At 46.7% G+C, this 15,437-nt stretch overlaps 1 protein-coding gene across 1 annotated transcript in view; it reads left to right on the forward strand.

Annotated features, from left to right (window-relative positions):
* The window catches only part of LOC136480214 (uncharacterized), a 34,995-nt gene extending 19,843 nt beyond the window's left edge, over nucleotides 1-15,152 (forward strand). Inside the window, exons 2-3 of the mRNA XM_066477825.1 lie at nucleotides 14,820-14,870; nucleotides 15,069-15,152. Of these exons, the coding sequence (XP_066333922.1) occupies nucleotides 14,820-14,870; nucleotides 15,069-15,152 (135 nt within the window). The remainder of the gene's footprint in view (nucleotides 1-14,819; nucleotides 14,871-15,068) is intronic.
* The last annotated feature ends 285 nt before the right edge of the window (nucleotides 15,153-15,437 follow it).

Raw genomic sequence — 15,437 nt, forward strand, 5'->3', positions numbered from 1 at the left:
ACTGTGAGGAGTACAGAGAAGACTACACTGAACGTGCCACATCCCACCCAATCTCATAGTACCTATTACATATGGCTAATATAGAGCTGCTATTGCTTTACTTTATTGTTATAATCACACTATGATAGGACTTGCATGGTAGTATGCTTTCTTGATGGCCTTTACCTTGACGCAACCTTACCCCTGCTCGCCCCGCTGTTAGGCTAGTCACACGCTTGCTGCTATATTTCACTACTTATTATTTCTACTACGCTTATATATACCATATTGATGCGTAGTGGAAACTGGTGTCATCTGGACTATGGGGAGAGTGCTGCGTGTGTGATTTGTGTGTGTGGAGGGTAAGGGTTGTGTCAATGAAGTTGGAGTATACGACAAGCCTGGGGCAAGTCTTGCCGTGGGGTGCTACCTGGGCACCCTTGGAATAGATACCTATGGTGGGTAAAATGGTATATGAGGTGGCCTTGGATGTGAACCTGTGATGGGAGGAGCCCAGGGTGGAGGTGCTGTGGTGGCACGGTAAATGGAAACCCTAATGAAGACATTCTAGCTTGGTCATCCCTAAGGACTTACTAGTACTCAGATTCACCGGGAAGCCTTACGTACCACTCACCCTATATGGTGTGGGATGGCTGGACTACTTGGTAGGATATTGCCACTACTGCTAGGTTGATAGCGGACAGTGTAAGGAGGTACGGGGCGTGGAGGATTCCCCCACACCCTTCTGAGACTTCATGGAGACCCTATGGACCCAGCTCATGGCTCATAGTTTCTGCCGCCCCAGACTAGACTTGGGGTGTACTAGGGCTGAATGGTAGAGTGGCATTATCCTAGGCTAGCAAGCAGCCGGAATCAGCATAGTTGATGATGGTCAGTGAAGAAGGCAGATCTTGTGGTTATGTAAAACCTCTGCAAAGTGTATGGTTGATCGATCGATAGATGTGCCGACTTGTCGGCTATGGACCTTTCCTGGATTTTGCTTAAACTAGATAGTGAGATGAGTCCTTCTCTTCTTCCCCCGTGAGAGAGTGTCGGTCGTAGCCAGGGGCTACGGGCCTTGAGACAGTGCCGAGAGGGAGTTGACCTATCGACTAAGCGATGGTATGGTGATGGTGTGGAGATGGTGGTATATCGATCCAAGGATCGAAACCTGGCTCTGGACGGAAATGGGGTGGAATGGGTGTGGGAATGGTGTTAAAACTTGACCAACTATTATCAAACTCTTGATATGCTAATACATAGGAAACCCCAGCCATATAGGTTCCTTTTGATTATATCCAACTTGCATCCAATTTCTACAAAGCAATGCTCATAGGGTGGGAGTGGCCAGTACAAATCGTACTGATAAATTTTGGCACACAGGTTCTGCTGAGGAATGTAGCTCTGAGGAGTTTGACAGTTGAGGGGTTCGTTCCTACACTCGAGTTTGGCGATCTTATCTTCAAGCTATTCTGAATGAATGCTACTTTTGATTCCACCAATGCGGCGATGTAATAATTTATGTAATTCTGCACTTTATGTACTCTGATATTATCATTGTATGGATGTGGTATTCGACTGGAATTTGGGTAATATAATCTACAACAATCATAATACACTTCGACTTTGTGGATTTCCCTTCGTGGAAATCAGGTCGTTTCAGTTGGTATCAGAGCCATACTTGACCATAGGACGAAACCCTCAGAAATGGACGATAGAATAGGACGTGAACAACCCTTCTTTCGATTATATACCGACCCTACATTTACTTTTATGCAAGACTTATCTATTTACTGACCTACTAACACCTGTTTCCTTAAAACATGCAGATGGCAACGAATGTCGAATGGCCACCTCTAGGACCACTACCTCTGGACCATGCCAAGCTTACCTTTGACCTACGTGAGCTCAAGGGTTTTGCACAGACCCTCTACCGAGTTCTCATCATGTGAGGAGTCCCTGATGAGCTTGTCAAGGTCACCTGCATTGGGAAGTCAGCTCAGGAAGGAGGAATTGAAGGACCAGTTGTCACCTTAGTCGAGTTCCCAGCTAGCACTACCTTACCTTCTGTCCCAGCTTTCACTGAGTTGACTATAGAGGACACAGTCGAGGAGGGATTACAAGCTGTCTCACACAAGGCACTTCATAGAGTGATGAGGGACCACTACGAGCACCTGAAGATGATAGAGTTCCGTCTACTTCCCTAGGCCCTCGACCTCAGCCTTACCCTTAGTGAGCAGAGTTTTGCAGCCAGCAGAGTTATCTTTGCTGAGGAGGATAGATGCCTTCGTGTCTCGGCTATTCACCTACTAGAGCAGGATAGGTACGTGACCCAGCTGGAGCAGAGGAGACGTTAGGACCAGGCCCTTCTGTGGGAGTACCAGGAGCAAGACTCGTAGGGAGCACATGAGCGAGCTAGTCTGCTTGAGACAGTTACCAAGCTACAAGACGAGCTCAACCATCGTGAAGAAGTCCACAGAACCGAGGTCATAGACTTACAGGACAAAACCGCTGACCTAGGCAATAGGAACTGCTACCTCGACAGCAAGGTCTTAGAGTTGCAGAGAGAGTTGGACGACAAGAAGGCTGAGTTCAACCACAGAGGAGACAGAGAGAGGTCCAAGGGGATTGATATGCTGAAAATCTAATCTTGAAATAAGACCATGACTCAGGATCTAGAGGAGTTTAGGAAGAAGGCCGTTCGCAACTAGGGTCACCTGATTGAGGCACTCAGGAAGAACGAGTACCTACAAGACAAGTGTGAGAGGACATGGAAAGCTTGGTAGAAGTCTGACAAGAAGCGCCTCAGGGAGATGAAGGGTATGTGGGATCGGCTACCCAAGGAGATTTGTAGCAAGACGAAACCTAGGATAGAGGAGTTTGAGTTAGCCCCAACTTGCCTCAACCTAGATGCCTACCCTACCCTACCTGGAGCCAAGCCTACTGAGGAGCTCACCGAGGCCTTGAATTATGTGTCCCGACTTCACAAGTCTGACGAGGAGATCAAGATCGAGAACAGTCATATCCTAGCTGCGGTGTACGAGTTAGAGTAGATGACCCTACATGGTCATGAGTCATGTCAGTGGCTTCCATAAGTTGTACCCCATGATGTACCCCTTATGAGATGTAATAAGAGACACTATGCGTAGTACGATTCTCGCGAGTCTCCAAGTGTAGCTACTGGAGATGATGCCATGTAATAAAACTCATGTAATGAATGTTTTGGATCTTATTGCATCTTATGGATCTTATTGCTTCTTTGTAATGAATGTTGGATAGTATAAATGTTTTGCTTTAAATCATCAAGAATCATGTAGTCATACTGAATAATAAGCACTTATGGCACAATCACTAAAATGCCCATAATCCGTGTTGTAGATGCCGAACCACCGATCTGATCGCCTAATGAACCGTGGACATGCACCCACTCCCAAACCAGTCGAACCAAATGGGGGGCGTGGTGGCAACAACTATGGCTATGGACATGGAGGGATACCCTTCAACCTGGAGAATACCCTGCTGCCTGAGGAGAACATTCTACCACCACCACCACCGAACTTGGCAGAGGTGATGGCACAACAGACCCAACTTCTTGCATCTCTTGTTAACAGAGCAAACCATCACCAAGGAGGTCAGTAGAATGACTTCCAAAGGAAGCTGGATGGATTTCTGAAGCTAAGGCCACCTACCTATGATGGCATCGACCCTAACCTGCTTGTGGCCGATGACTGGCTCAAGGAGATGGAGAAGAAGCTTGACCTCACTACTTTCACCGACGATGAGTGTGTTGGAGCTACCACACACCAGCTCACAGGTGCAGCACACGCCTGGTGGGACAGTTTTAGTGATTCCCATGAGGACCCTGCCAACATCTCGTGGGACGAGTTTGCTGAAGCATTCACTAAGTATCACATTCCCAAGGGTATCATGGAGGCCAAAGCTGAGGAGTTTTGTAACATCAAGATGGGAAAGGACAAGGTGATTGAGTACACTACTCGTTTCACCAACCTTCTATGCTATGCACCTTCCTATGTTGTGAACTCTGAGAAGGAGAAGCTGTACTTTTACCACAAGGGACTTAACCCGCACATCAAGCTAAAGTTTGGCGGTATTGAGAGTAGCACGCTGCGTGCGCTGGTGGATCGTTGCATTCAGATCAAGAAGGACCATGCTGAAGTTAGAGAGGAGTACAGGGAGAGGAAGCATAAGCCTAAGGAGTCCTTCCATGGTCATGATCGCAAGAGGTTCCGCAGAGATGCACCACCTAGGGAACGCTCTCGCCACAATAGGGATGATAACCCTGGATCGAGTAGGGGTGGTGGAGGCTACACCACCAAATACTCCCGCCCTGCTCAGGATCATTACACCCGAGACCATTATGCTCAGGACCGCAACACTTAGGACCGTTTCAACCGTTCCCACTCTGTGAATGAACGCCCAGCATAGAACCACTCTGCACCAAGCACTGGAAACTAGAAGGCACCCATGCCAACCCCTACAGGTGATGCACCTTTCACCTGCTTTGCTTGTGGCCAATCGGGTCATAAAGCCACTTAGTGCCCTACAAACTCAGCCGCTCAGAAGTCTCAGTTCAAGGGATCTGCTACTCATGGGCGTCTCAACCATCTAGATGCCGAGGAAGCACAGGCTACCCCTGACGTTGTGTATGGTATATTTTTAGTTAATGGCAATACTGCATCAGTTCTATTTGACTCTGGAGCAACTTGTTCTTACATATCATCCAAGTTTGCATGAGAGCATGACCTGCCTGTAACCCCATGTGGAAAGCCTATCATCACTAGTTCACCATTAGGAGACCTAAAGTGCACCCACATCTGTAAGGGAGTGAGTCTTACCATTGAGGGTCATATCTTTAAAGCCGACCTAACCCTGTTACCTTCCACGAGCCTAGATGTCATCTTAGGTATGGATTGGCTAACCATTCACTGAGGCATCATATCATGTTCACCTAGATATGTCCAAGTGATCCACCCATCGGGCCAAGTTATTAGATGTGAACCTCAGTCCGGAAAGTCCACTTCTATCCTGTGTGCCCTTAAAGCGAGTTTAGAATCACAAAAAGAGGAGAAGACAGTTCATGATGTGTCTGTGGTCAGAGACTATCCTAATGTATTCCCTGAAGAATTACTGGGTATGCCACCAGACCGTGATGTAGAGTTCATCATTGATCTTTTGCTAGGAATAGGACCTATTGCCAAGAGACCCTATCGCATGTTAGTTGATGAACTAGCAAGCTCAAGAAATAGCTTGATGAGCTCATCTCAAAGGGATATATCAGACCTAGTGCTTCACCCTGGGGATCCCCCGTTCTGTTTGTTAAGAAGAAGGATGGCTCAATGAGAATGTGCATTGATTACCGGAACTTGAACGCAGTCACCATCAAGAACAAGTGCCCTCTGCCAAGAATCGATGATCTACTTGATCAGCTTTAAGGTGCCAAGTATTTATCTAAGATTGATCTCAGATCTGGCTATCATCAGATGAAGATTCGAGAGAGTGACATCCTGAAGATAGCTTTCATGACTAGGTATGGGTAGTATGAGTTCACTGTGGTGTCCTTTGGACTCATGAATGCTCCCGCATACTTCATGAACATGATGAATAAGGTTTTCATGAATGAACTAGATAAGTTCATGGAAGTATTCATTGATGACATCCTTGTCTATTTACCCACCACTGAAGAACACGAACATCATCTAAGAACTATGCTTGGGAAACTAGCCCAACATTAGCTCTACGCAAAGTTCAATAAATGCGAATTTTGGCTACAGAGAGTTGCCTTCCTAGGCCATGTACTATCAGCTGAAGGTGTCACAGTTGACCCAACCAAGATTGAAGCTGTGAAAGAGTGGGATCAACCTCGTAATGTGACAGAAGTCAGAAGTTTCTTGGGATTGGCTAGATATTACTGTTGGTTCATCGAGAACTTCTCCTAGATAGCCCGTCCAATAACCAACCTTTTGAAGAAGACTAAGGAGTTTGAATGGACGCCCGAGTGCAAACAAAGCTTCCAGGAATTGAAACAGAAGCTTACCACAACTCCTGTGCTAGCATTGCCTGACATCGGCAAAGATTTTGTGGTCTATTGTGATGCATCCCATCAAGGACTTGGTTGTGTATTGATGCAAGGTGGAAGAGTGATAGCATATGCTTCCCAACAGTTGAAAGAACACGAGAACCATTACCCAACCCATGATCTTGAGTTAGCAGCAGTTGTGCATGCCTCGAAGATCTAGAGACACTACATGATAGGCAACAAGTGTGATATCTATACAGATCACAAGAGCTTGAAGTACTTTTTCACTCAAGAAGATCTAAATATGAGGCAATGCCGATGGCTAGAGTTGATCAAGGACTATGACCTAGAAATTCACTATCATCCGAGAAAAGCTAATGTAGTTGCAGATGCTCTTAGTCGCAAGAGTTACTGTCACACTTTGATCACTGAATCCGTACCACCTGAGCTCAAGGAAGAAATTGAAGATTTCCAACTTGAGATACTACCACATGGCTTGTTGAATGAGCTCTACATACAGTATGATCTCACAGATTGCATCCATCAAGCTCAGAAAAATTGTGCAGAGATCGAATATCTCCGTGGTATGATGAAACTAGGCTACAAGACCAACCACCATGAAGATGAACAAGGAACCATCTGGTTCAAGGACAGAATCTGTGTTCCTTCTAATCCAGCACTACGAGAGGAAATTCTATTAGAAGCTCATGATTCTAAGTACTGTATTCACCCCGGAGGTTCAAAGATGTATCAAGACTTGAAGAAACACTTTTGGTGGAAAGGCATGAAGACAGACATTGCAGGACATGTGGCATGGTGTGACACCTGTAATAGAGTCAAGGCTAGACATCAAAGGCCTGTAGGATTGCTAAAGCCTCTTGACATCCCTGAGTGGAAATGGGAGAGCATATCCATGGATTTCATAGTTGGATTGCCCCATTCACAGAAAGGCAATGATTCCATCTGGGTGATTGTTGATCGTTTGACCAAGATTGCTCACTTTGTACCAATTAAGACCAAGACCGATGCTGAAAAATTAGCAGATCTATATATTGAGCATATTCTCAGACTGCATGGAGCTCCCTCTAGTATTGTATCCAATCATGGTCCTCAGTTTGTGTCTCGATTCTAGGAAGCTCTACACAAGTCCATTAGGACCAAACTTGATTTTAGTACCGCTTATCACCCACAGACAGATGGACAGATAGAACGAGTAAATCAGATCTTAGAAGACATGCTTCACGCTAGTGTACTGAATTATGGCTCTGAATGGGAGAAATGCCTACCCTATGCAGAGTTCTCTTACAACAATAGCTACCAAGCCAATATCAAGATGTCGCCATTTGAAGCTCTGTATGGCAGACCTTGTAAGACACCTTTGATGTGGTCTCAACCGGGGGAAAGATCGTTCTTTGACTCTGCTAAGATTCAAGATGCTAAAGAAGGAGTTGCCCAAGTAAAGGAGAATTTGAGAATTGCCCAAAGTCAATACAAGAGCTATGCTGACAAAAGAAGAAGAGAACTTGAGTTCAATGCGGGAGACTTCGTCTATCTCAAGGTATCCCCGCTATGTGGAACTGTTAGATTCCACGTGAAAGGCAAGCTTGCCCCTAGATTTGTTGGGCCATACAAGATCCGTAAGAGAATTGGAAAACTCGCTTACAAACTTGAGCTACCTGAGGAATTGGTGGGTGTACATCCCGTATTCCATGTCTCATAGCTATGCAAGTGTTTGAGAGTGCCCGATGAAGTGATCCCAACTGATACACTTGACATCTAGAACACTCTCGAGTATAAAGAGCATACTATCAGAATTCTAGGTAGAGATACTAAAGAGACCCGAAGCAAAACTATTCCTATGTGCAAGATCCAATGGAGCAATCACACTGAGAGAGAAGCAACATGGGAGAAAGAGTCTGACCTCCGGATACAATATCCTTATCTCTTCAAAGGCTACGTTATGCTTTAATCTCGGGGATGAGATTCTGTTAAGGGGGTAGGACTGTAACAACCCAAAAATCCACACACCAAAAATCCCAACTACAAATTTTTTTCTTCAAAACCCCATGTGATGATGAGTGACATTTGTAGGAGCTAACCCTAAGTGTTGCATTAGTCGTAATCCAACTAAACAAACTCGTAAGTATAGCATGTCACTTGTTGTATATGTGTGTGTTTAAAACCCCTAACGCATACATTCATGCATACATTTTAATTCTAAATAAGCGAGTTGCCCTTTATTGATCTTTTGTTGTGCAAATAAATGTGACTACTTATAATTAATTTATTATGCAATAAATTAATCACCTAAGTACCACCTAAGTATGCGGGCCCCACCAACCAGCCCTAAGCTCCACCCTTAATCAAGGTGCACACTAGTACATGAAACTAAATAAATCAAACCCTAACCAAATTGGCAACAAATAAAAGAGAAAGGAAAACGAGATAGAAAAAGAAAGGAAGTGGATGAGGAAAATGGAAAAGCCATCTAGCCCAGCTTGTGGCCTATCCATCTTCTTGGCCCAGCTCGCCAATGACAATAGCAGCCCAAGCAACCGAGTCAGCCCAGCCTGCCTTCTACCACCAGCCGGCCCAGCTCGCCCTCCTGGCTTCGCTAGCCCGCGCACACAGCCCATAGGCCTAGCCAGCATAGGCCTTCCTTCCCTTGCCAGGCCGATCAGCAGAGTAGGTCTAGCTCGCCCCTAGACCCCGCGTGCTCCAGCTGCTGGCCCAGCTCACCCTCCCGGCCTTGTTGGCCTGCTAGTGCTCATGGCCTCACATGCATGGCCTAGCAAGCCTGACGACATCACCTTCTCCCCATGCTGGCTGATGGATGGGACACCCTTGTCATCCCCCTCCTTGGTCCCCTCCTCTGCATCCAGAAAACAGAGCATAGGTGCCGTGGGGGGGGGGAATCTAATGCCACCTCGGCCTATCTCTACCGTCCGTGCCCTCACCACCGACCGCGAGACCCCGTTGGATGGGTGCCACGTAGGCACTGGCTGCCCGATAGGGTCACGCATGGTGCGTGACCACTACCACGCGAACCAGCTCACCATGGCCATGCCATGCACCTACCCCCTCCCTGTCCCCTGCCTTTTTGACCAAGGACCGCAAAATCGGTTTCACCATCGCACCCGCGGCCGCATTGCGACCCTGAAGCCCTAGCCTCGATGCGATCATAGCCCTCCGCACGCCCCTTGGCCATCCCTAGCCGCTCGTTCCATGCCATGGCCGAGCTTTAGCTATAAAAACCAAGCCCTAGAGCCCTAGCGCATTCCCAAGCCCCACTGCCACCTTGTGGCCATCCACTGCACACCTGAGCCAAGAGAGAGAGGGGAAAAAGAAAAGGAAGAAGAGGAAGAAGAAGGAGCACCGAAGCCGCCCGACGTCGCCAGTGTCGCCGAAGCGGAGGACGTCGCCCCGATCAACCACGTCGACACTGCTGCTCGGCACGGCACGGCATCATCTCAACATGGCCATGACCCGCCACTACACCGCCATCCTTTCGCCTTCGACACCGATGGTGAGCCCACGCACCACCCTCTGCTCATCGTCACCATGTGCACCATGGCCGCCGATGTGATCTCCCCACCTGGGAGGCCCAACGTCCACACCTTTCGCCACCTCAGAGCACGGCACACTCACGCACATGTCCATGACCACACCTACCACCTTGCTAAGCCCCGAAGGATCGGGCACCTCGGATCCCTATACGCGCACCGAGCACGCTCGCCATGGCCGGAGAACGACCATGGCGGAGCTATTCTGTCCGATACGAGCTAGTAGAGGTAGGATGGATCTCACCTGTGGACTCGCCTTGATCTTGAGAGGCCATAGAACACCTAGACCACCCCACCGGTGCTCCGTAGCGCTCCTGCATGCCTCACCGTCGTCACCATGCCGCCGCGGACGCCGTAGTGTCCCTACCAGCCACATGGGGACTCGAAGCCCCGCCTTGAGTTCCTAGATGCCCTCGCCGTGCCCCCATGGATCCGTAGAGGCCCTTATCCACCCAACCGAGCCACCAGGGAGCCCCCACGCACGACCTCACCACCGGCGAGAGCTCTACTCCGGTAGAACGCCGGTGGAGAAATGGGGGGGGGGGGCGGAGCCTCTCGTCACCACGTGCATCAGGTGCACGATGCACCGCACGGCCTATGCCCGCATGGACACGATCCACCATAGACCTACCCGTGGTCTGTGGACCAGCGCTCCTAAGTCCACCGTGGACCATGCCTGTGAACCAAAGCCCGTTAGAGGCCCACTAGGAGCCCACTGTGCCATGTGGCATCCTTCGCAGCGCGACACGTGTCTGGCCGGCCTGGCCCAAATCTAGCCCTGTCTAGGCCCACCAAAGCCCAGTCGAGACCCAATCCGATTGATCGTTGACCGGTCAGCATTGACTGTTGACCGGGCCCACAAGTCAGCGACACAGAGCCGCTGGACCCACTTGTCAGAGGATGAAACAGCTGAGACGACATCAGGATGATGTCAGCTACTGACGTCAGCAACTCTAGCCCCACCTGTCAGTGACTGTGACCCACTAACCGTTGACTTGCCCATTGACTTGATGTTGACTTTGACTGGACCCACATGTCAGCGACACAGAGACTTTGGGCTCACATGTTAGGAGGTGACGTCATGCTGATGTCGTGATGACATCAACGGGACCCACCTGTCAGCCGTGGTTTAGCTCTGATGACGTCATGCTGACGACAGCATGCCACGTGAACCAATCACAATGTGACACATGTCAGCCCTGAATTAATCAGCTTTAATTATTTTCATAGATGATTTAAACTTTGGAAATTCATAACTAATTCATACAACCTCAGAAAAGTACGAAACTAGGACCAAAATTCATCTAAAATCGAGCTTTACGCAATGAACCCATGTTTGAGTGCATTTGGCTCTTTTGAATTTTCATTGCTTCTTTGTGCTATTCTATAGACGTCGCTAACATGACTATAATTCGATCGTATGCAGACTCGGAGAAGAACCAGACGGACGAGGATCGTGAGTACTATGAGGAGTACAGAGAAGACTACACTGAAGGTGCCACATCCCACCCAATCTCATAGTACCTATTACACATGGCTAATATAGAGCTGCTATTGCTTTACTTTATTTTATAATCACACTATGATAGGACTTGCATGGTAGTATGCTTTCTTGAGGGCCTTTACCTTGACGTAACCTTACCCCTGCTGGCCCTGCTGTTAGGCTAGTCACACGCTCGCTACTATATTTCACTACTTATTATTTCTACTACGCTTATATATACCATATTGATACGTAGTGGAAACTGGTGTCATCTGGACTATGGGGAGAGTGCTGCGTGTGTGATTTGGGTGTGTGGACGGTAAGGGTTGTGTTGACCAAGTTGGAGTATACGACAAGCCTAGGGCAAGTCTTGCCATGGGGTGCTACCTGGGCACCCCTGGAATGGATACATATGGTGGGTAAAATGGTATATGAGGTGGCCCTGGGTGTGAACCTGTGATGGGAGCAGCCCGGGGTGGAGGTGCTATGGTGGCACGGTAAATGGAAACCCTGATGAAGACATTCTGGCTTGGTCATCCCTAAGGACTTACTAGTACTCAGATTCATCGGGAAGCCTTACGTACCACTCGCCCTATATGGTGCGGGATGGCTAGACTACTTGGTAGGATATTGCCACTACTACTAGGTTGATAGCGGATAGTGTAAGGAGGTACGGGGCATGGAGGATTCCCCCACACCCTTCCGAGACTTCATGGAGACCCTATGGACCCAGCTCATGACTCACAGTTTTAGCCACCCTAGACTAGACTTGGGGTGTACCAGGGCTGGATGATAGAGTGGCATTATCCTAGGCTAGCAAGCGGCCGAAATCAGCCTAGTTGACGATGGTCAGCGAAGAAGGCAGATCTTGTGGTTATGTAAAACCTTTACAGAGTGTATAGTTGATCGATCAATACATGTGCCAACTTGTCGGCTATGGACCTTTCCTAGGTTTTGCTTAAACTAGATAGTGAGATGAGTCCTTCTCTTCTTCCCCGTGAGAGAGTGTCGGTCGTAGCCAGGGGCTACGGGCCTTGAGACAGTGCTGAGAGGGAGTTGGCCTGTCGACTCAGCGATGGTATGGGGATGGTGTGGAGATGGTGGTATATCGATCTCAGGATCAAAACCTAGCTCTGGACGGAAATGAGGTGGAATGGGTGTGGGAATGGTGTTAAAACTTGACCAACTATTATCAAACTCTTGATATGCTAATACATAGGAAACCCTAGCCTTATATGTTCCTTTTGATTATATCCAACTTGCATCCAATTTCCACAAAGCAATGCTCATAGGGTGGGAGTGGCCAGTACAAATCGTACTGATAAATTTTTGCACATAGGTTCTGCTGAGGAATGTAGCTCTGAGGAGTTTGACGGTTGAGGGGTTCGTTCCTACACTTGAGTTTGGCGATCTTATCTTCAAGCTATTCTAAATGAATGCTACTTTTGATTCCGCCAATGCGGCGATGTAATAATTTATGTAATTCTATACTTTATGTACTTTGATATTATCGTTGTATGGATGTGGTATTCGACTGGAATTTGGGTAATATGATCTACAACGATCATAATACACTTCGACTCTGTGGATTTCCCTTCGCAGAAATCAGGTCGTTTCATATAATGTCCAAATAGTATCTTTTCTGACTCACTTGGCCTATTTGCTTTTCCTTCTTTCTCGAACAAATCTTAACCGCTGACGCCACCATCGTAGCAAATCTTTTGCCATGTCAGGCCCTTATTCAAGTGGCCTTCCTTAGATTCAAATCTACTTTAGTTTTGATGGTGACCATCGACCACATCCCCGAGGTATGCTTTCAAATTCCCATTCTTGAAATGTTGGTTGCTATCCTGTGTTTCCTTTGTCCTTAAATTCATTTTTATCCTATTTCTAGGAAATGAGGAACGAAATCTTGATTCCATCAGCTGTTGCTTTCCAATGTTTATTTTCTTGGGCCTATGGGTGACCCTGATCCATCTGATTTTGTCCATCAAGAAACCAACCAAATCCCCTTCAAACAGTGTACAGTGGATTTGTCCTCTTGGAATACCAAAACTCCCTTTAGAAATTGGTCTAAAATGCCCAATGGGTGGAGAGATTAGTTCCATAGGGTATTCGAGAAAAAAGGGCAGAGATTGGGAAGTGTATGATTTAAATCAATGTTTGATACTCTCATTGTTCAGGATGGAGAGGAATGATTCACTCTTGATTTCCACATCTTATTTCTGGTCCAATGCCCTGAATGCCTTCATTTTCGATCACAGCCCGATGACCATTACCCTGGCCGATGTGTACATGTTGACTAGCCTTAGAATAACTGGATCAATGCAGCCTTATGAATACCTGAGCGCTGGTTCCAAGAGATTAGCCAAAATATTAGATTGCTTAGGATGGGTAAGTTATATTATGAATCATATTGGAGACGAATCAACTGTTAGTGAGAGGGAATATGTAGCTTTTTTGAATATGTGGCTAGAGAGATTTGTCTTCTGTGGGTCATCTTGTGGTTCGACTTACAACCATAAGCTTATGGCAGAGCATCTGGCAGTAGGCAAGGAAGTTCCCCTTGGAAAGTATCTATTAGGGGCTGCTTATCATCTAATGTATTAGGTAACTGCCCAATTACTAAAGAATGAACCAGTGTATACTATCAGTGGCCCTTGGTGGTTGATACAACTATGGTTGAACCTGTATATGCACAAGATTGTAAGGTCCGATCTCAGAAACCTTAGCTTTCCTTCCTCCAACTTTGATGAGGAATACAAGGGTGAAGAAGGAAGAACCCGCCAGTACTTGAGCTACGGTGAGGCTACATCGACCATAGTAATTGATGTTGATGTGGGCCATCTCTTCAAAAAATTTTAAAGAGGGTTTGATGCAGAAGTCTTGACTTGGCTGCCATACGATAAGGATGAAAACAATGAGTTGATCTTTCCATTCAAATTCTGATTTGAATTAGGCTGTTCGGATGAGACGCCAGCTGCAATCTTCAATTCTTTTATCAAGCCCTATGTCCTTCCAGCCGAATTTCATCAAGGCCATGGCAAAATGGCTACATGTTCCTTCTTCCTTGGCAACCTTCCAACTTATGAGTTCTACAACCCTTCATTTGTGGCTTGTCAGTTTGGTCTTGGTCAATTGCCTCCTCAACTATTCTTCAAGAACACACTGAAGCCACGAGAAAAATATTAGTGAGGTGATGGAAGCTCCAGAGTCTTTCAATTGGGATCAGATCTTTCTTCCCTTTGCTTGCATGATTGGATCAGGGCTATCTTATCTTCCACTCTTTTTGATTCCTAGTGGCAAGAATAGCACTCCCACCTCTTCTGTGGGCTGGTTCACCCTTTGTGCATAACTCTAGATGGGGAATTTGCTTCTGATAGTGAGGTAACTTTTATTCTCTTTTCAGAGAAATTAATTGGTGAATTCTCCTACCAACTCTTCTAACCGACCCTTTCAGGATACTGAGTTCGATCCTCCAAGTTTCAATAGGAAAGGCCATGCTATAGATTATCAGCCACCATGCCCAGTCTCAAGAATAGGGTCAGCCACACCTTCACTGAAGAAATTGATGAAAACTCATGTTGCCCCTATGATCATGACATACCAATCTTCAAAGCGCAAGGCGGTCCAAGGGACAACTCAAAAAGCCATTACTGGGAAAGGACTTCGTAGAACTAGACCATCAGCTATTTAGGTAAACAATCCATATTCTTTTCAAACTGATGTTCAACTTCTGATCCCCCATTTTTTACAGCTATCAACCATTGCGTCCCAATCTGCTTTGGGTGTGGAGCTGCTATCCCAGGCATTGATTCAATGCCAACTGAACCTTCATCGGCTGATTCTCACAAGGAGCCAATTTCAGTGGCAATAATCGATGCTCTCACAATGGTAGAAACTATGAGTCTTTTCCATTTTATCCTTGATGCTCATTGGAGTATTTTCTCAAAAGTTCCTGATTTTATTTGATTTCCATCCTTCATCTGTTTCCTTGCCATGTCAGATACTTCCTGAGGAAACACCTATGCAGGAGCAGGAGTCTGATAGTCTCCTTATTGAAAATAATCCTGCCGTTGCTGATATCTAAACTATTGATTCCCCAGTTCAGCACACAACTGATGGTAAGAAAGTCATATGCTTAGCTCATTTCTCTACAACAAATATGAACTAAAAATCCTCCCTGAGGTTTGTAGATGTCAATGTTGAGAGCTCAGAGTTGATTCAACCAGACGTCACTGGTACATCATCAGTTGTTCCCCCTCTTTGGGTAGAGGCTACTGCAGAGAAGGTACTATATCCTCTTTGCCATCCATTTGTTATAAACTAATTTAAGCCTCCTAACCAAGATTTCGTTATACATAGGCACTCAATC

Source organism: Miscanthus floridulus, chromosome 9 (genome assembly GCF_019320115.1).
Source record: "Miscanthus floridulus cultivar M001 chromosome 9, ASM1932011v1, whole genome shotgun sequence".
Classification (NCBI taxonomy): Eukaryota; Viridiplantae; Streptophyta; class Magnoliopsida; order Poales; family Poaceae; genus Miscanthus; species Miscanthus floridulus.